The sequence below is a fragment of the Trachypithecus francoisi genome, unplaced genomic scaffold, assembly GCF_009764315.1.
Source record: "Trachypithecus francoisi isolate TF-2019V2 unplaced genomic scaffold, Tfra_2.0 Lachesis_group14, whole genome shotgun sequence".
NCBI lineage: Eukaryota > Metazoa > Chordata > Mammalia > Primates > Cercopithecidae > Trachypithecus > Trachypithecus francoisi.
The window spans coordinates 38,954,545-38,975,662 of NW_022681459.1; the positions used below are offsets into that span (position 1 = coordinate 38,954,545).

At 40.3% G+C, this 21,118-nt stretch overlaps 1 protein-coding gene, 1 pseudogene and 1 gene segment (V, D, J or C); 1 reads left to right on the plus strand and 2 right to left on the minus strand.

Annotated features, from left to right (window-relative positions):
* Positions 1-8,308: 8,308 nt before the first annotated feature.
* LOC117096653 lies at positions 8,309-8,759 on the minus strand (annotated as a pseudogene).
* A 7,646-nt stretch (positions 8,760-16,405) lies between these two features.
* The window catches only part of LOC117096641 (melanoma antigen preferentially expressed in tumors-like), a 51,511-nt gene continuing 46,798 nt past the window's right edge, over positions 16,406-21,118 (plus strand). The window contains exon 1 of the mRNA XM_033234101.1: positions 16,406-16,579. The gene's annotated coding sequence lies outside the window, so the exon portion shown is untranslated. The remainder of the gene's footprint in view (positions 16,580-21,118) is intronic.
* On the minus strand, positions 17,546-18,149 carry LOC117096652. The segment is given in 2 exon segments: positions 17,546-17,916; positions 18,020-18,149. Coding segments are annotated over 2 exon segments (366 nt in total).

Sequence of the window (21,118 nt, forward strand, 5' to 3'; positions counted from 1 at the left end):
AAATTGTTTTGCGGTAGATGAAGGGTGAAAAAAGAGTGGCATATGGGAGACGGGTGGGAGTGGGGAAAAGAGATTGGTGAGGCCGGGCGCGGTGGCTCAAGCCTGTAATCCCAGCACTTTGGGAGGCCGAGACGGGCGGATCACGAGGTCAGGAGATCGAGACCATCCTGGCGAACACTGTGAAACCCCGTCTCTACTAAAAAATACAAAAAACTAGCCGGGCGAGGTGGCGGGCGTCTGTAGTCCCAGCTACTTGGGAGGCTGAGGCAGGAGAATGGCGTGAACCCGGGAGGCGGAGGTTGCGGTGAGCTGAGATCCGGCCACTGCACTCCAGCCCCGGCGACAGAGCAAGACTCCGTCTCAAAAAAAAAAAAAAAAAAAAAAAAGAGATTGGTGAGCAGTAGTGGGGAGAAAGCATTGTGAAAAGATGCTTGGGGGGTGAGGAAAAAAGTTTTGGGGTAGATGAAGGGCGATAAAAGGGTGATGAGCAGCAGGAAAGGGGAGAAGACTTTGGGAAAAGATGGGGAGAAATGTTTTTGGAAAGATAGAGGAGCAAAAGAGGATGATGGGAGCAGGAAGGTGAAAAAGGGAGAATTTGCGAGAGTGGTCATTCTGATTAGTCATTCACCCTCTCATTGATAAGTATAATGATAGCTGTGGGTTTCATAGATAACTACCACTAGTTTTAGAAAGTTATCTTCTTGTCCATAACTCTGGAGTGTTTTGTGATGAAAATGTGTAATATTTTCTCAAATGCTGTCTATTGAGATGCTCATGTATTTTTGTGTTTTATTCTATTAATACAGTTTTTGCATGCATTGATTTTCAAATATTAAATCAATGTAACATTCCTGGGGTAAATCACATCTGCATATAGTGTGTAATCTGTTTTATGTGTTGCTGGATTCAGTTTGGCAGTATTTTGTTAAAGATTTTTAAATTTATTTAAATAATGGGCCAGGCGCAGTGGCTCATGCCTATAATATCAGCACTTTGGAAGGCAGAGGTTGGCAGATCACCTGAGGTCAGGAGTTCGAGACCAGTCTGGCCAACATGGTGAAACCCCATGTCTACTAAAAATACAAAAATTAGCTGGACGTGGTGGCAGACACCTGTAATCCCAGCTACTTGGGAGGCTGAGGCAGGAAAATCACTTGAACCTGGGAAATGGATGTTGCAGTGAGCTGAGATTGGGCCACTGCACTCCAGCCTGGGTGACAGAGTGAGACTCTCTCTGAAAAATAATAAAGATACTGGTCCATATTGTTTTGTGATATAGCTTTGGTGTCAGAGTAATTCTGGCTTTATAAGATGAGTTGGGTAGTGTTGTCTCCCCTTTTATTTTCTGCAAGAGTAGGTGAACAATTGATATTAATTTCTCAGAGTGATAGCTACCTGAGATGGGAATTTTATTATAAGTTTTTAAAATTACAATCCAATCTTTTTACCTTCTGTAGGTCTATTAAGATTTTCTATTTCTCATTAGTCTACTTTAGTTTGTATCACTCTAGGACTTCATCCATTCTATCTAGGCTATCTAATTTTTTTAGCGTTAAGACTTTCATTACATTGTCTTTTATTTTTATTTTGTATTACTAGCAGTGATGGATTCTCTTTTATTGCTGATTTTAGCAACTTGAGTCTCTTCTCTTTTTTTCTTGCTTAGCCTAAGTAAACATTTGTCAATTTTGTTATCTTTTCAAGCATTTGATTTTGGTTTATTGATTTTCTCTGTTTTTTCCTACTCCCTATCTTCCTGTTGGCTTAACTCTTATTGTTATGAAATGTTTCTCTTTGTCTTTAGGAACATTGTATTTGGTTAATTAAAATGTAAGTTGATTTTGGAGTATCAACTGTTGTCTTATATGAAAATGAAAGCATCAATTGGGAAATAATGGGTTCCCAAATATTGCAGTGGAAACATATTTCTTGGCAGGGGTGGAAGTACAAAAGAAGCATCCATGTGCATGGAGTCCTTGGTTCCCCAAGTCATGGAGCTAACTTGGTCAAAATAAGTAGCCTCTCATTCCTTATCTCATGTGGGTGGTCTTGCCTTGCTTGGAGACAATATAATTAATTCACTTGATGTAGTTACTTTTAAGCATATCAGTTTACTTCATGTCCCATTTTCAACCAGTTACTGTATCTGGAATAATTACTAGAATCAAATTCCATCATACACAAGTAAATAAGTAAATTCTGTCATTTAATATCTAAATTACATATATAATTATTTATATATACATACATATATTTTACTTGTAAGTCAATAAAGATAAGGCTTTGTATGCTCCATGTAAAATATGCTGTCTATATTCACTCTCATGACATTAAAGAATAAATTGAGTAACGGAATGTATTTAAATTTTACATATATCTTCCATTTAGTAGCAGAAATAAAATCTTGGTACTTGATTTAGTAAATTCCTCCTAAATTTAAATATAGTAAACTTAAGATGTTACTTCCTTGAATCAAAATTTATCTTAATGGGATGATAATTCACTAGTTTATCTCTAATGAGCCTCAGCTAGTATTAAATGTATTATGAAATTAGACAGCATCAAAATAAAATATAATTAATTAAAACACAAAAATTATTTTATTGATTAATTTAGACCTCAGATGTTTACATTATAAAATCAAGGTTTTTTCAGGTTTTGTTTTAGGCAAATATTACCAAATGTGAACCATAGTAAAAGTTCTTCAGTAACACTTTACCATTCCATTTTCAAATAACCCGAATTTATGTGTCAGGTTGAAAAGTTTTTAGATGAGTGACTTTTATTTCTATATGTATCCAAATATTTGTGTTTCATGTAGACAGCCCTAGAAAATATGCAGATATAAACCATTGCATAGAATGGTAAAGAATATATTCTTAAAAGAAACAAGAGAATAAGATGCATTCACTTAATGCTCCAAATAGGTCTCTACTATCTCAAATGCATCATTCACCCACTACTTTCAAACACTGTATCAGGGCTGGGAGCAGTGGCTCATGTCTGTAATCTCAGCACTTTGGGAAGTGGAGGTGGGCGGATCACTTGAGGCCAGGAGTTCCAGACCAGCCTGGCCAACATGGCAAAACCCTGCCTTTACTAAAAATAAAAAAATAATAATAATAACAGACAGGCATGGTCGCACACTCCTGTAATCCCAGCTACTCAGGAGGCAGAAGTACAAGAATCATGTGAACTTGGGAGGCAGGGGTTGCAGTGAGCCGAGATCGCACAGTGGCGAGACTGTCTCAAAAAAACAAAACCAAAAACATTATATCATGGTATGTGACTAATCTGAATTTAAAATATTATAACTTAAGCTAGATAAAAATTATTATACAAAATATTGCTTTGTATCTCTTTGTTTTGAATTAACCAACAATTTGAATATTGCTGAGAATATTTGCACTATAAATATTTCTGTGATTATTGGTTATATTAACTCAAATTTACTCTCTTTTCAAAGCAACCTGTATAAAATTATTAAAATCGTACATAACTTGAATATGATTGGCATGTGATACATTTACATTTAAAAATTAAAAGCACATTACAACACTTGTACCTAATCTTAATATTGCTTAACCTTAGAAACACAGAATAAATGATAGGAATAATACAGGAGACAAACTATGAAAAGCCACATACTGAATATCTCTGTTTTTATTAAACTTTTTTTTCCCATTGCACTTAAAACTAAATTTGTCATGGACCATTATTTTAGTAATTCTTATTGTAATCTTATTGTATGTACATTCTCTACCATATTAGCAGGTTAAATAAAATACATGATCAAAGGCAAAAATGTATGCAAGGAAATTATAGCATATTTAAGTTACAAAAAGCTACTCTTACTGAATCTCTTGAATTATAGTTTATAGCGAAAGTGTACAAACCATTGCAAAAATCTTCTCCCTTTATAAGTAATTACACATATAAAGTATCTCCCTCATTCAAAAGATTTTATATTTCTTTCAGAAACATATATTAAGTATAAAACATTCTGAATTTGACTTCATTGCATTTAAAATTATACATCATTGGTTATATAATTATAAGCAAGTACATTTAATGACTACATACTGTAAACTTTCTTTGCTATGTGGCACAGTTAATGTACCTTTTCTTTCTGTCTCTGTCTACTATGTCCTAGTCTATTTCAGTTTTCTCACAAGTAGCGGTTATTTTCATTCAACTACCAAAAAGTTATAAGACAACCATGCTCAAACAAAATGTGTTAGTAGTATAGCATAAACCTTTTTTTCATTTCTAAATTTATGTTATGAATTGTTAAATAATTTTATTATCCAGTCTTGATGTCTGAAAACATCTTAAAATAGAGAAATTCACAATATTAGATGCTGTATCTTTCTTCATATAATGACAGAGAACTTTAGTTCTTTTCTCAATTTTAGGAAAAATTTTGCTTTAAGACCAATAAAAACACAAGTTTACATAAGCTGAGAGCATGTACAACTACTCTGTGGAAAACTTATTTTGTGATTAGAGCTATTGGAATCATCTTTTGAGAATATTCAGGCTATATATGATGCTGCAAATTTATTTTCATGGTTGCTATAACTGGCAAGGCAAGCAGATGATAGGCCTGTAGCTGTTTCATTGTGAGCACATCTCAAGAAATAAAGAAAGGCCTTCACAAGAAGTGGGAGGCAACTGGCACAATAATGCATCATGAACACAGACTCAGTGGCTCCTGAGAGTCATTATGACACCTGCCTTCTTCTTCTTCTTTGTTTCTATCTCATATGTAATCCAATTTCAAGGAAGTGTCAAAGTGCTGGGGATGGGGAGACTTTTTTTTCTCTTTCCTCCAAATTTGATGAGGTCCTGACTTACTCATTGCTTAAAAAAAGAGAGAGAGAGAGAGAGAGAGAGAGAGAGGGAACTCTGTATATTTTTAAATGAAGAATGTTGTTTTTACCTAAATCAATCTGGCCTGGTATATGACAACATAAAAAATCTCAAGGATAGGCCGGGCGCAGCGGCTCAAGCCTGTAATCCCAGCACTTTGGGAGGCCGAGATGGGCGGATCATGAGGTCAGGAGATCGAGCCCATCCTGGCTAACACGGTGAAACCCATCTCGACTAAAAAATAAATACAAAAAAAAGAAAACTAGCTAGGTGAGGTGGCGGGCGCCTGTAGTCCCAGCTACTTGGGAGGCTGAGGCAGGAGAATGGTGTAAACCTGGGAGGCGGAGCTTGCAGTGAGCTGAGATCCGGCCACTGCACTCCAGCCTGGGCGACAGAGTGAGACTCCGTCTCAAAAAAAAAAAAACAAAAAACTCAAGGATAGAGCCCAAAAACTCGGCAACCAAGCAAATAATTGTGCTGAACCCCCTTTGACACTCTGTAAATGGATGTCCCAGGTACTCCCAATTCTTAGTCCTTTAATACCTGTTATTCTCCTTCTCTGAATCGGACCCTGTGTCTTTCGTTTAGTTTCTCAATTCATACAAAATCATATCCAGGCCATCAACAATAATTCTGTATGACAAATGCTCCTTCTAACAACTGCACAATATCACCCCTTACCCCAAAATCTTTCTTCAGTTGAATCTCTCCCACTGTAGGTTCCCACGCTGTCCCTAATCCCACTCGAAGCAGCCCTGAGAAACATTGTCCATTATCTCTCCATACCACCCCCAAAAATGTTCGCCACCTCAACACTTCACCACCATTTGTTTTATTTTTCTTATTAATATAAGAAGACAGAAATGTCAGGCCTCTGAGCCCAAGCTAAGCCATCATATCCCCAGTAACCTGCACATGTACATCCAGATGGCCTGAAGCAACTGAAGATGCACAGAAGTGAAAATAGCTTAACTGATGACATTCCACCATTGTGATTTGTTTCTACCCCACCCAAACTGATCGATGTTCTTTATAATCTCCCCCACCCTTAAGAAATGTCTTTGTCATTCTCCCCACCCTTGAGAATGTACTTTGTGAGATCCACCACCTATCCCAAAACCTATAAGAACTAATGATAATCCCACCACCCTTAGCTGACTCCTTTTTCAGACTCAGCCCACCTGCACCCAGGTGAAATAAACAGCCATGTTGTTCACACAAAGCCTGTTTGGTTATCTCTTCACACGGACATGTGAAACACATGGGATGACCAAAAGTATTTTCCACCTGAGCTGCCTTGCCTGCCTGTGTGGCAATGACCAGGCTAAGATGTTTATCTTAATAGCTCAGTATAAATATTGGCTAGATAGAAGGTCACAGATTCAGTGAAGAGTCTCAGATCCTTGATCCAGGATGGAGAAACGCCTGCAGAAATTTTTCCTGATTCTGGTTTTGGTGACAAGAGGGGAGAATGGGTCTTAGAGGTCATAGTGTGGGATCAGACAAGAGACTTGTGCCTTATTTCCCTGTGGGGCAGATGCTCTGGGTTAGCATTTGGCTTCTTCCACATCCTGATCAGCAATCATCACCCTCATCCTCAGACAGAAACCCAGAGTAGTAAATGAGGCCAAGTGGCCAGACCGGGAACAAGAGCCCTAATAGAGAACCCTGCAAGTTGGGAAACAGCAGACATAATTGTTTGGGGCTTTTCATGTGAGGTGGTGGGGTCAAGCCACATTATTCACATGACTCTGCTGCTTGTTCCAGTGCAGAAGGAGGTGACCCTTATTTCTAGAAAATGAGACTGGTTGAGTGAGCACAGAGTGCGGGGCCCTGGAAGAGCACACTGGACACATCACCTCTAGCATGGAGCTGAGACAAAGAGGGCAGCCACGCCTGCATGGTGATCAATGACTGGTGTTTGTCATTTACTAACTCCTGCTACTGGCGTCGGAAGGGCCTGTGCTCTCTCTTCTGCTGACACCCACCTGTGCACTATCTTAAGGTAAAACACATAAAATACACAATAATACAATAGTACAATATGTCTGCAATACGTATCTCCTACTTGCTGAAATTTTCAGTTTCTGTGTTCAGGTTAGTAAATATTTCACCATTTGTTCAAATTATCTCCTGTATTGCTGAATTTTGTGGTTGTTTTCTTATACATACACTTGAAAGTTTATCATTTTGATGAGAGCAGAATAATAAACATTCTGAAATATGTTTTAAATTATATAAGAAACAATATGTTTTATTGTATTAATTATAAACTTGGTCATTTTATTCTAATGAATATTTTAAAAGATAGTTGGATTTTATTCACATATTCTTGCCATTAAAAGGTTAACTTTCAGAAAAACATTTCTGCTATTCTGACGTCTTTTGCCTCTCATTTCTGGTTTGTTTGGATGACAAATTTAAATTAAGGAGTCTTTAATTTTAAATGATTGTCAGTACACCAAGTAATAATATGTAACAAATTCTTGAATTCTATTATCTAGTAATTTTTTTTTAAGACAGAGTCTAGTCTCTCTCTGTCACTCAGGCTGGAGTGCAGTGGTGTGAGCTCACTACAACCTTTGCCTCCCAGGATCAAGCGATTCTCGTGCCTCAACCACTTGAGTAGCTGGGATTACTTGTGTGTGCCACCAAACATATATATATATATTTATATGTATGTTTATATATGTATATATGTATATATTTATATGTGTATATTTATATATATAACATTTTTTAGGTAGAGATGGGGTTTAGCCATTTTGGCCAAGCTGGTCTCAAACTTCTGGCCTCAAGTGATCCACCTGCCTTAGCCTCCCAAAGTCCTGGGATTAAACGGGCATGAACCACTGTGCCCAACCTATCATCCAGTAATTTTTAGAGAAACTAAAAGCAGCCCAAACAATTATACTAGCAGTCACTGTTCTAACTGTTGGAAGGAATGGGTGACTTTAAGACTGGCTGCTGATTTACATAGGTTACAAATAACTATTTACTACTTTTTCACAAAGTCCCTGAACTTCAATAAAGCATTGGAGGAGGGGAATATTTGAACCATTCCTTTCTTCATTTTTTTCTTTTATTCCCCCATTTCTTTCTTCAAATAATTGTTTTGTTGTTGTTGTTTTATTAGATCTAAAAAGGAAAAAGTCATCATTGATACATTTTGCTTGAGCCAAAAGGCATAGAAAAACAGCATATAGCTATTAAATTTCTAAGAAACTTGAGATAAAAAGATGAAATCTTTAGTTCTAAGTTTGTACAAAGAAGGTAAATTTGCTCCTCTCTAAAAAGTGAAGGGAACAACTGTGTACAAAATAATAAAATAATTCAATCCCTTCTCATAAGAATATACCTAGAACTTTGCTAGAGCTTATTATTCCACAAGAGCATCTAAAATGCCAGTCCATGAAACTGGTGCTTCTCTCTTCTCCTATCCATCTAGGCAGTAGTTTTCATGTATTTCTGACTGAATGTCACAGACAAAGGCCAAAAAGTTATTCAAGACTTCTTCCCTGTTCTGCTAGAAGTAGGTCTGGAGGATGGCCATTTTATCCTGGGTCTCCTTATCCACTTCAGTGCTGCACCTGCCATGGGATCCCAGTGCTGCAGCTTCTTTGGCCTTGAACTCTTTCTTTCTCCGCAGGTGGCACTGTTCAATTTCAGCCTGAGCTGCTTCCTTGACCTGCTTCAGCCTCTGGTTCTTTTGCTTGTGGGCCTCTGACACCTTCTCAGTGGCCCACTTCTCAGCCTTCAGCAGCTGCTGGATCACCTGCAACTGACTGGTCATGGTGACAGCGATTCTGAGACTAGCTCAGAGGACCCTGGGGTCAGCCAACCCATCCAACCACAATCTGCACCTGCACCCTGCTGCCCCTCATTTCTTGCAAGTAAGTCATCACCACAGAGGTGAAATGTTAGAAGTTATAGCACAAAGTGAGCACATTAAGTATTTTAAAATCTTTTAAAATGTGTCTTATACATAATTTTACATAGTACATAATGTATTCACATGTTACATATCAACAGAGCTATTTGGACAGTCAGATTTCCTTCAGATTAAAGATAGAGTTGGCATTTTTTAAGAAAGTGTTTTAAAACTATTAGGGGAGTTTCCGTAGTGTGGAACAATACTTCTTTATAATGCAGTATTTTGTGTGTGTCTTTAAAAAGTCAAGTAGGAAACTAGATCCAGCTCTGAGAAAAACACTTTTGACTTCATTTACTTTTATTTATATCTGATGCATACTATAAAGTATTTGCTGTGAGTGTCTTGCAGATACCCTTAACTAAGGAAAATAGACATTTCTGGATATATATTACAACTTAGATTACCTTTGTACACTAACATTTATTTTAAAAGAAATTGGTAAGAACAGCATGTTAAATGTTGGCAAATCTAAGAGTGCTCAATTTGACTGTTCATCCTGGCACTCACAGAACTTACTCCGGTGCCTGCTAGGTGCCATTTCCATCAGGATAGAGTCTGTGTCATTCATCAATGTGTGTCTAACACCTGACATAGGAGTACATGGCACAGAGTGGATTTTCAATAAATGTTTGTCAATAATTAGACATTTTCACCAGTAAATAAACAAAACACCTTCAATAAATGGCATGAGATACCAACTATTTCATCCTGCAACACTGGGAACTTCTTGCAAACATTCTCAGACTGCTTACCCTAAGTGGATCAAGAGTTACACAAAACTGAGTTCCTCCAAAAATAAATGAATTATCATCATGGGAAAAAAGAAAGGCAGTAACATTTTATTCTACAAATGTAATAAGTAATATTTACAACATAAACTAAATGAAAGCCACCACAGTACTAAGACAATTCCAAAACTATTGTGTTTCATGTATGTACTATAGAACCCATTCTCATTCTTTTTTTTTTAGTGATAATGTTTCCCCTTTTTCAGTTTTATTTATTTCAGTAGTTGTGGGGGAACAGATGGTGTTTGTTTGCATGGAAAAGCTTTTAGTGGTGATTTGAGATTTTGATGCACCCATCACCCAAGCAGCATACGCTATACCCAATATGTAGAATTTTCTTCATCACCCTCCTCACACCCTTCCCCTCGAGACCCCAAAGTCCATTATGTCGTTCATATGCCTTTGCATCCTCAAAGCTTAGCTCCCACTTGTAAGTGAGAACGTGCAATGTTTGGTTTTCTATTCCTGAGTTTCTTCATTTAGAATAACGGTCTCCAACTCCATCCAGGTTGCTGCAAATGCCATTATTTTATTCCTTTTTATGTCTGAGTAGTATTTCATGGTATATATGTATATACCATGTGTGTATATATATATGATCACATTTTTAGCTGGGTGCAGTGGCTCATGCCTGAAATCCCAGCACTTTGGGAGGCCAAGGCAGGCAGATCACTTGAGGTTGGGAGTTCAAGACCAGCCTGACCAATATGGAGAAACACCATATCTACTAAAAATACAAAATTAGCCGGGTGTGGTGGCACATGCCTGTAATCCCAGCTACTCGGGAGGCTGAGGCAAGAGAATCACTTGAACCTGGGAGGCAGAGGTTGCAGTAAGCTGCGATCACACCATTGCACTCCAGCCTGGGCAACAAGAGCGAAATTCCTACTAAAAATTAAAAAATAACTTTTTCTTTATTCACTCATCAGTTGACATGTATTTGTGCTAGTTCTGTATTTTTGCAGTTGTAAATTGTGCTGCTATAAATGTGTTCAAGTGTCTTTTTTTTTTTTTTTTTTGAGATGGAGTTTCACTCTTGTTGCCCAGGCTGGAGTGCAATGGCACAATCTCGGCTCACTGCAACTTCCACCTCCCGGGTTCTAGCGATTCTCCTGCCCCAGCCTCCTGAGTAGCTGGGATTACAGACATGCACCACCACGTCTAGCTAATTTTTGTATTATTGGTAGAGACAGGGTTTCACCATGTTGGCCAGTTTGGTCTCGAACTCCTGACCTCGTGATCCGCCCACCTCGGCCTCCCAAAGTGCTGGGATTACAGGCATGAGCCACCACACCCAGCCATGGTCTTTTTCAAATAATAACTTGTTTTCCAGGAATTTATCCGTCTCTCTTGATTTTCTAGTTTGTGCGCGTAAGGGTGTTCATAGTAGCCTTGATTATCTTTTGTATTTCTGTAGTATTGGTTGTAATTTTCCCGTTTCATTTCTAATTGAACTTATTTGGATCTTCTCCCTTTTCTTCGTGGTTAATCTCGCTAATGGTCTACCGATTTTGTTTATCTCTTCAAATAATCAGTTTTGTTTCATTTGTCTTTTGTATTTTTTGTTTCAATTTTATTTAGTTCTGCTGTGATGTTTGTTATTTCTTTTCTTCTGGGTTTGAGTTTGGTTGGTTCTTGTTTCTCTAAGTCCTTGAGGTGTGACCTTAGATTGTCTGTTCATGCTCTTTCAGACTATTTAATGCTATGAAGTTTCCTCTTAGTTTTGCTGTATCCCAGATGTTTTAATAGGTTGTGTCACTATGATCATTGAGTTCAAACAATTCTTAAATTTCCTTCTTGATTTCATTGTTGACCCAAAGGTCATTCAGGAGTAGATTATTTAATTTTCATGTATTTGTATAGTTTTAAGAGTTCTTTTTGGAGTTAATTTCCAGTTTTATTCCATTGTGGTCTGAAAGAGTACTTGATATAATTTCAATTTTCTTACATTTACTGAGACTTGTTTTGTGGCCTATCATATGATTTATCTTGGAGAATGTTCTATGTGCTGATTAAAATATGGTATATTCTGAAGTTGTTGGGTTATCTGTTAAATCTATTTGTTCTAGGTAAATATCTGTTAAATCTATTTGTTCTAGGATATAATTTAAGTCCATTGTTTCTTTTTTTTTTTTTTTTTTTTGAGACAGAGTCTCACTCTGTCACCCAGGCTGGAGTGCAATGGCCGGATCTCAGCTCACTGCAAGCTCCGCCTCCCGGGTTTACGCCATTCTCCCGCCTCAGCCTCCCGAATAGCTGGGACTACAGGTGCCCGCCACCTCGCCGGGCTAGTTTTTTGTATTTTTTAGTAGAGACGGGGTTTCACTGTGTTAGCCAGGATGGTCTTGATCTCCTGAGCTCGTGATCCGCCCGTCTCGGCCTCCCAAAGTGCTGGGATTACAGGCTTGAGCCACCGCGCTGGGCCAAGTCCATTGTTTCTTTATTGCCTCTCTGTTTTGATGACCTGTCTAGTGCTGTCCGTGGAGTATTGAAGTCCCTTACTATTATTGTGTTGCCATGTATCCCATTTCTTAGGTCTAGTAATAATTGTTTTAGAAATTTGGGAGCTCCAGTATTAGGTGCATATATATTTAGGATTGTGATATTGTTCTGTTGGACTGATCCTTTTATCATTATATAATGCCGTTTTTTGTCTTTTATAACTGTTGTTGCTTTAAAGTCTGTTTTGTCTGATATAAAAATAGGAACATCAAAAGATGTTCCTTCATCTACAACCATGCAGGTGTCCCAGCAGTGAGAACAAGCACAAATCTGTCAGGAGAAACAATGCTCATGGATGCTTGAGAAAACTGCTTACTTTTTAGTTCTTGAATACTAAAAATTACTTTTGGCTGTTTTGGACTCTAGAACAGTGATTCATTATATTTATTTGTTATTCTATCAATTCTCAGTTGAATGCAAGACTCAAATGTCCTTGTCATTTGCAATATTTTAATCATGCTCCACAGCCTGACTTGCAACCCTGTTAATATTGAATGACCTTTGATCCTGCTCCAGTTCACACATTGAGCCCTGAACTCTTCCATTTTTTGCATGGACCATTATCAACTGAAATCTCACAGTGGGAAACCAGTCTTTTAGAGTGGGTCTACTTCTTAGATTATCCAGTGCCACAGCCCAAGCATAAGATATTCTGGATAGACGTTACCCAATAACGACTTCATTTAGTGCTCTCATTCACAAATGTCAGAGTCCTGAAGCCTCAGATCTTTCACCACAAACTCATTCAATGTCAAGGGCTCTACTCTGTTGATTCGAATTTAGTTGCTGTCCACGATGTCTCACAGGATTGGAGTTTATGCCGGTTCCTTCCAGATATGACCTGATTACTGCCTCCATACCGAACTCACTACTATAGACCTTTGGTAAGGCTTCTGGGAAGAAATGTGTGTATTGAATAGGCCAACATAAGTGACCCTCAGGTAGTGCTGGACCAGGGCTTACCCCATAACTGCTTTAAGTTTGTACAAAACTTTACTTACTGGTAGAAGCATTACACCATCACCTCCTGCGGCTATGATAGCATCCGCCCAGTAGACAGCTTCCTTCTCATATTCATGGCTCTCTACTAGATTAACCTCAACTACTGCTTCCTATAATCTGTAATACATTCTGCATCCTTGCTGCAAATATAATGTGGTTCAATAATTCCACTATAGCTACAGTCTTTCAATGCAAGCAGTTGCTTCCAGTCCTCCTCCAGGAGCTCTGCTTAATGGTACCACTGCTGTTGAAAATCCTACTATGTGGTTTTAGCCACCACCACCCGGGAGTGGTGGAAACCATCACTGGGGTGGCTGCCACAGCCCGCCAACTCATATGGCTGCATCTGCCCCAGATGCCAATGGCCACCACAGTTACCACTGGGCCATACAGTGGGGCATCCTATGCTTGGGTTTTGCAGTGCTGCTGCCAGGCCATCTGCACGTGAGGATGGCTGCCAAGCAAGAAGCCTTGGAAATGTCATCCTTCACCCAGCCAAGGCCACAGGCACAGGCTCCTGCCTCTGCTCCCAGCTTCCACCACTAGGACTGTGGGTGGCTGATGCTGTCCTGGCCTGTAACTTCACCCGAGAAGACAGAGGTTAAGTTCAGGAACATGACTGGCCCATGGCATGAAGGGGATAGTTTAATGAATTTGTAGTACAGCCTGTTATCTTCTAAGTGAAGTATGTGACATTTTTACTTTTAAAAAATCAATCTGCATTTTGAAATATCTTTATTATTTTGCTTACTTCTGCCATTGATCCAACAGTATTCCAAGTTAATTTCTTATCTGGAATTTCATAATTTAATCTGAGTGGAGAGAGGAGTCCTGCAGCAGGACAAATGAAACACACCGTATTCCTAGAAGAGAGATAGAATTTGGAAATAAGAATCACACATATGAAATGCATGTGGAGGGTATGGCAAAATACATCTTTTGACAGTATTGGGCACATGGAATTATAATCACAAGGCAGGCAAGGATCGTTAAAGCCAGAGGGTGAATGTCCTTATGTGTCATAGTGAAGTGATTGATTTTTTTAATTCAATTGAAGTGAGTTAATTACACTTAAGAAAGATTGGGAACTATGGGGCATCACCATTGGGGACTTTTGCTGAGAGGTGGTGTGGCCAGGCCACATTATTCACCTGACTCTGCCACTAATTCCAGTGCAGGAGGAGTTGCCTGTTACTTCTAGGTGACAGGCCTGGCTGAGTGAACATAGATGACATGCAGGACTCTGAAAAGGATTCATGGAACACACTACTACTGACACAGAGCCTGACACAGAGAGGGCATAGCTGCCTGTGCAAGCTGACAAGTTACTGGCATTTTTCATTTACCATAAATCCCTGCTTCTGAAATCTGAGGGGTCTGGGCTATCTGCTCTGCTGACACCCTCCAGTGCACCTTCTCAGAGGAAAATCCCTATAAGTTAACAATAATTTTAAAAAATAAAGCACTAACATTATTAATCTGCATGCTGTTGAATTTTTGTTTTACTTTCGGGGTTTTTTTGTTCTTTTTATTTTTTGTTTTTTCGAGACAGGATCTCAGTTTGTCACCCAGGCTAGAGTCCAGTGGCACAGTCTCAGTTCACAGCAGCCTCGACCTCCCAGGCTCAAGCAATCCTCCAACCTCAGCCTCCCTAGTAGCTGGAACTATAGGCACATGCAACCGTGCCAGGCTAACTTTTTTGAGACGGAGTCTCACTCTGTCACCAGGTCGGAGTGCAGTGATGCAATCTGGATAACTGCAACCTCTGCCTCCCTGGTTCAAGCGATTCTTCTGCCTCAGCCTCCCAAGTAGCTGGGACTACAGGTGTGCATGCATCACCATGTATGGCTAATTTTTGTATTTTTAGTAGAGACAGGGTTTCACCGTGTTGGCCAAGATGGTCTTGATCTCTTGACCTTGTGATCCGCCGCCTCAGCCTCCCAAAATGCTGGGATTACAGGTGGGGGCCACTGCACCCATCCCTGCCCAGGCTGGTCTTAAACTCCTTGGGTCAAGAGATCCTTCTACCTTGGCCTCCCAAAGTAGTTGTGATTACAGGTGTGAGCCACTGCACCTGGCCTGAATTTTTTTAATCTGGTGTCTGCAGATAAGAAAATGTTTCACCATTTGTTCAAATTCTCTTTTATATCATTTACAAAATTGTTAATTATTTTCTAATAGATACATTAAATGTTTATTTTTTATACTGAGACAGAAAAATGTATGAATTTTTAACTATAATTTTATCAGTTGTGAATTTGGCATTTTTAAATTTATTCTAATAAATTTTCAGTACAATTTATTTTATTCTTGGTAGATATTCACAGCATTCAAAACTCTCAAAATAAATGAATTCTGACTTTATAATACTTGCGTCTATTTTTATTGCCTCTATTATTGAATTGGCAGAGACTCCAGGCTAAAACCTCAAACAACAGCTGTGTCTGTAGCCATCGTGTAGGATCCCAGATTAAAATGCAAACAACCCTTGTAACTTTTCTTTAAAAGTAATGATTCCCTCTAGTTTAAAGATACACAATCTGTAATGCGTTATGGAAGTATGTTTTATTTCTTATTTTCTATACTTATTTTCATTAAGGCAGGAAATACAATTAAATGTAATGGAAATTCTCATAACCATTTATTAGAAAAATCATGTTCATTTCAGTTTAAATCCTTTGCAATGAGAAAAGGACCAACAAAATGGCCTTAAGAAATCCACATTTTCTACCCTCACAACTGATCCCACCTTTATCCCTCTGGGTCATGATGAGATCCTCATGTCTGAGTCCCAACACTTGCCAAGTAACCTTCACCCTCTTCTTCCAGAATGTTCCAGGGCACGGACAGATCTAAGGCCAGTGTCTTAATTGTGTGACAAGTAGATAGGGTAGTTGTCATCTTTGTCTTCATAAACTGTCATGGATTTCTCTTGATCTGGATAATAAATCACACATTTGCAATCTTGACTCAGCCAGGAGATCAGGAAAACAGTCCTAAGGACTCAGGTGCACAGACACAAGTAGGGCTGGTTTGTTTCTTTTCATAGGGTTTTTCTGTGCATGAGCAGTCTTAAAATCTGCCCTCACTTGTGTTAGATCCCCTGAAGCACCTCCTCTGTCTTATTGAGAGGTTCTCTGAGGTGACCCCAGAGCCTTGATTGAGTGGAGAAAGCTCGTGGACCCTGGCTGGCCCAAAGAAAGAGTCAGAGGAAGGGAGGAGGGTGGGAGCCTGAGTCTGCCCCAGCAAAGCTCAGCAGTGACATTACTGCCATCTTCTGGTGGCTACAAGGCTCCGTCACCCCTCAGTCCTTCCCGTCTTGCCAACATTACGTTAAGAGACACTGTTCAGGACAAGTACGTATCTATGGGAGAGGATCTCAGCGGAACCATGATCCTGTGGAACAATCTGTAATTAGAGGTGGAGGATAGGGAAGGCTGAGCCCTGTGTCCTACAAAGACCCTGAGAGCCAGAGCCACAGGTAGGTGAGCTCAGTGGGAGGGAGAAGGGATTCTGGAAGCCAGTCCTCCATGGGATGGTTTTCAGTAACAGATATTCATATGGACCACTAAATATACTCAAAGGAAACATGTTTTTGGAAATTCCTGAAGGGACATATCTTTTTTTTTTCTTTTGTGGTGATGGAGTCTCACTATGTGGAAGACACTGGTCTCAAACTCCTGGCTTCAAGCAGTCCTCTTGCCTAGCCTCCCGAAGTATTGGGATCATAGGCACGAGTGAGCACACCTGGCACCTAAGAAATTACGCTTTTCGAAATTCCTCCCAAGTCTGTCTGCATTAATCAACTTATAATTTTTGCTATGGCTTGAGATTTAAAAATCTGTTTCTAAGTATTTGGGGGGTTTTAAATGGGAATTTAGGAGAGTAGGATTATGGAATATTAACCTGACATCATTTTAAATGGAAATCCCTACGAATAATTTTATAATAATAAAAATAGGCTCTTCCCAAACATTAACACTAATGAAAAATCTCATGTGCAGGTGTTAAATACAGGTTATCTGGCACCAACACAAGTTTCTGACTTAGTAGGTTTAGGTTGGAGAATTGCATTTTTAACAAGCTCCCTGAAAATGCTCCCACTTAGGTGATAAATAAAATATTAAGTCAGCCTCCATGGTCAAATTAATGAATGAGCATATGCCTGTTAATTCTCTTTGAGTAAGAAGTGTCTTCCTGGAGCACAGGGGTCTCTGTGACTCACTGTGAGCTTATATATTTTGTAGATAATTCTCCCTCCACATTATTCTCAGTGGCGAGGAAGCACAGCCATGGAACAGTCACACTGGGGAGGTGGACACACCCGGGGAGAGACTGGATGAGGCACCTGGCAGTGAACCCCTGCATCAGAGGCTGGGGCAAGGAGACTCCTCACTCACCGTGTTGACCATTTCCATCCTGTCACTTTCCCTGCTATCTGTAAGGGCTGAACTGTTGTGAGTATATAAAGAGGTTTTAGTTGCACTTCCTCATACGTTTAAATCGCCGTGGAAATGCCACTACCCATGTACAGCACACAGTAATAATCAGATTCATCGTCTGCCTGAGCCCCCGTGATGGTGAGGGCAGCTTTGTTCCCAAGGATGGAGCCAGAGAAGCGATCAGGGACCCCAGAAGGGCGAGTGTTTGTGCTGTAGATGAGCGTGCGTGGAGCCTGGCCTGGGGTCTGCTGGTACCAGCTGGGGTAGTTGCTGGTAGAGACTGAGCCAGAGCTCAGGCCACAGGTGAGTGTGACTGTTCCTCCAGGGGACACTGACAACGATGGCTCCTGGGTCACCTCAGTCTCAGAATCCACTCCTAAAATGAACAGGAGAGACACAGTTGTGATCATGTGGATGACAGTAACCTGGACCCTGTTTTCTGTGGTCCCCCCAAGGATAGAGTCCCTTCAAGCCCTGACCTGAGCTATAAGCAAGGAGTCCGAGGAGAAGCATCATCCAGGCCATGGTGGGGACGCTTATGAAGGCCAAGTGTTCTCAGGCTTCTCAGCTGGAGTTTGTTTTCCGCAGGGCCTTTTCATGCCTCCCCAGAGCCAACAGGATAAAAAAAGTTCTTTATGCAAATCAGCTTCCCCTGTCTTCCTGCCCCAGGTTTCACCCTGCTGTCCTGTGGGGAGATCTTGAGAGAGGCAGCTGCTGAGACCTCACACAGACCCGTGACCACACAGAGCTGAAACACTAATGAATAGGTGTTGGTGCCTTTCCTCAGATTAGCTCCCCCAGTTTCTGAGTGGCCAAAAATGGGGGATATGTTCTCCCTCCTGCCACATAATCTGGTTTATGGCTAAATCTAACCCCATCCTTGTGAGCATTTTCTTTTTTCCCTGCTGAAATGCTTGCTGGTGTTTTTTTGGGAGTGAGTAGTAGGCCTCAGCATCCTTTGATTACCCCCAATGCAATCTTTAATGACTGAGGAAGATGAAGGAGAGAGGAATCCTAGCCATGGCAGAGATGACCCCAGTTCTCTAACTATTGAGGCACTCACTGTTTCTGCAATTGAGACCTCTATTCCCCAAGTGTCCCTTATTCTGTCTTTGTTAAATTTCAGCACGTACATTTGTTCCTGCTGTGTGGTTGTCTGTCTGTGCCTGGACAACCACTCCATACCCACTGAATGCAATAACAGCACCACTGCCCACTGGCATCGTGAACCTGGTGCCCATCTCTGAGCTCTGCTGGGGACAGTCTACGTAGCAGCTGCCGTAGCTCCTGTTCAGAGTGCAGATGAGTTTGACCTTTTGTCCCAGGGAGGCGGATACAGAGGGTGGCTGAGTCAACACAGGTTGGGAGAAAGATGCTGGAAAAATAGACACTCATTATGACCCGAAGGAAAGAGAAGAGGGAAGGACATTCTTGGCATGAGTTTTGGAGTTGATGTCAGTGACCTGGGGGATCAAGATGCTGAGGACCATCCCAACCCATGCAGTGGAGGAGAAGGATGAAGAGGAAGACTAAGGTTTCTACTAATGGCTTCCCTTTTTATTTTTGACCATTCTTATTAACTTGGTAATAATAATACACATATGTGGATTTGCGGGTAAAGGAACCTTTTAGAAATGCAGACTCTCAGATCTTTCTTTTTGGTCTAGTAGTTATTCCTGGTGTCATCGTTCTCTTCTTTATGTTCAGGTGCATTCATAGTTTAGTTCCCACTTATAAGTGAGAATGTGTGACTTTTGGATTTCTGTTCTGACCTTAGTTCACTTAGGATAATGACCTGCAGCTCCATCCATGTTGCTGCCAAAAATGCGATTTTTGGGGGCCGTGTACTGTTTTGTGGTGTACACCTGCCATATTTTCTTTATCTTACCCACTGTTGATGAACGCCTAGGTTGATTCTGTTCCATTGCCATTGTGAATAACACTGCCATGAGCATACAAGTGCCTGTGTCTTTTAGATAGAAGGATATATTTTCCTTGGGTAGACCCTCAGGAGTGGGATTGTGGGGTTGGATGGTAGTTTTAAACTCTTTGAGAAATCTCCAAACTTCTTTCCACAGTGTCTGTACTAGTTTGCTTCCCCACCAAGACCACATCAGCATTTCCTCTCCTCAGCTGCCTCGCCAGTATCTCTCTCTGTCTGCATAGTCATTGCTGTTCTGAGTGGTGTGGGATGGTATCTCGACCTGCTTTTGATTGGCATTTCTCTGTTGAGGAGTGAGTTTGAGCATGTTTTCCTCTTCGTTGGTCACTTGCACATTGTCCTTAGAGAAGTGTGTGTTCTCGTTCCTTGCCCATACATTAACGGGATTTTTTGTTGTTTCTTGTTGAATGATTGGCATAAGATCGTTGAAGATTCCGGATATTAGACCTTGATCAGATACAGTTTGGGAACATGTTCTTCCACTCTGTAGGCTGTCTGTTACTCTGTTGCTAATTTATTTTGCTGTGTGGTGGCTCTTTAGAGTATTAAGCCTGACTTGTCAAGTTTTGTTGTCATTTCCTTTGGGGACATAGCCAAATAGATTCTTTGCCAAAGTCTGTGTGGAGAAAGGTATTTTGTATGTTTTCTTGCAGAATTCTAATAGTTTGAGGTCTTCCATTTAAACCTTTCATTCATCTGGGGTTTCTTTTTGTGTCTGGTTAGAGGTAGGGGCCCAGTGTTACTCTTCCACACGTGGCTAGCCGCTTATCCCAGCACCGTTGATTGAAGAGGGCATCCTTTCCCCCTTGCTTATTTTTGTGGATTCTGTTGAGGGTCAGACGGTTTTTGGTGTGTGGGTTTACTTCTGGGTCCTCCTTTGTGTTCCACTGCGCTATGTGGAAGCAGGTACTCAGTTTTTCCATGAAATTTGAACTCAGTGGGTGAGATGCATCTGATGTGGTCTGGATGTCTCAGGATTGCTTTGGAAGAAATTCAGGGTGATTCAGGGTCCCATGTGAATTTTAGCATCATGTATTATATTTCTTGAAATAAATTTGCCAAATAGTAAAGGAATACAATGAGAGGGTAGAGTGCGACATTTTGGTCTTTGCATACATTGTGGAATGACGAAATCAGGGTATTTAGTGTCTCTGTAATTTTGTACCATTGTTTATTATTTTGTGATGAGAAGCTTCTGTATCCTCCTTTCAAGCTATCTAATACTGTTAACCCTGGTCACCCTCCTGTGGAATAGAAAAACAGGATTTTCTTCCTCTCATCTGTGGGGAACTTTGTACCCCTTTCCAATCCCTGCCCATTCCCTTCCTCCCCCCAACCTCTGGTAACCATGATTATGCTTTCTAGGTCTTACAGATAAAGTTTCTCAGCTTCTACATGAGTGAGAGGATGCAAGGTTTGTCTGTCTCTGCCTGGCTCATTTTATTTACCATCATGTCCTCCAGGTGCAACCATGTGGCTCCCGTGATGGGATTTCATTGTATTTTTCTAGCTGAAGAGTATTCCAGTGTCTACGCATGGGACAGTTTACTTATCCCTTCATCTGCGGATGGACAGGCAGGCTGATTTCTCATCTTGGCCATTCTGCATAGTGCTGGATTCCACCTGGGAATGCAGA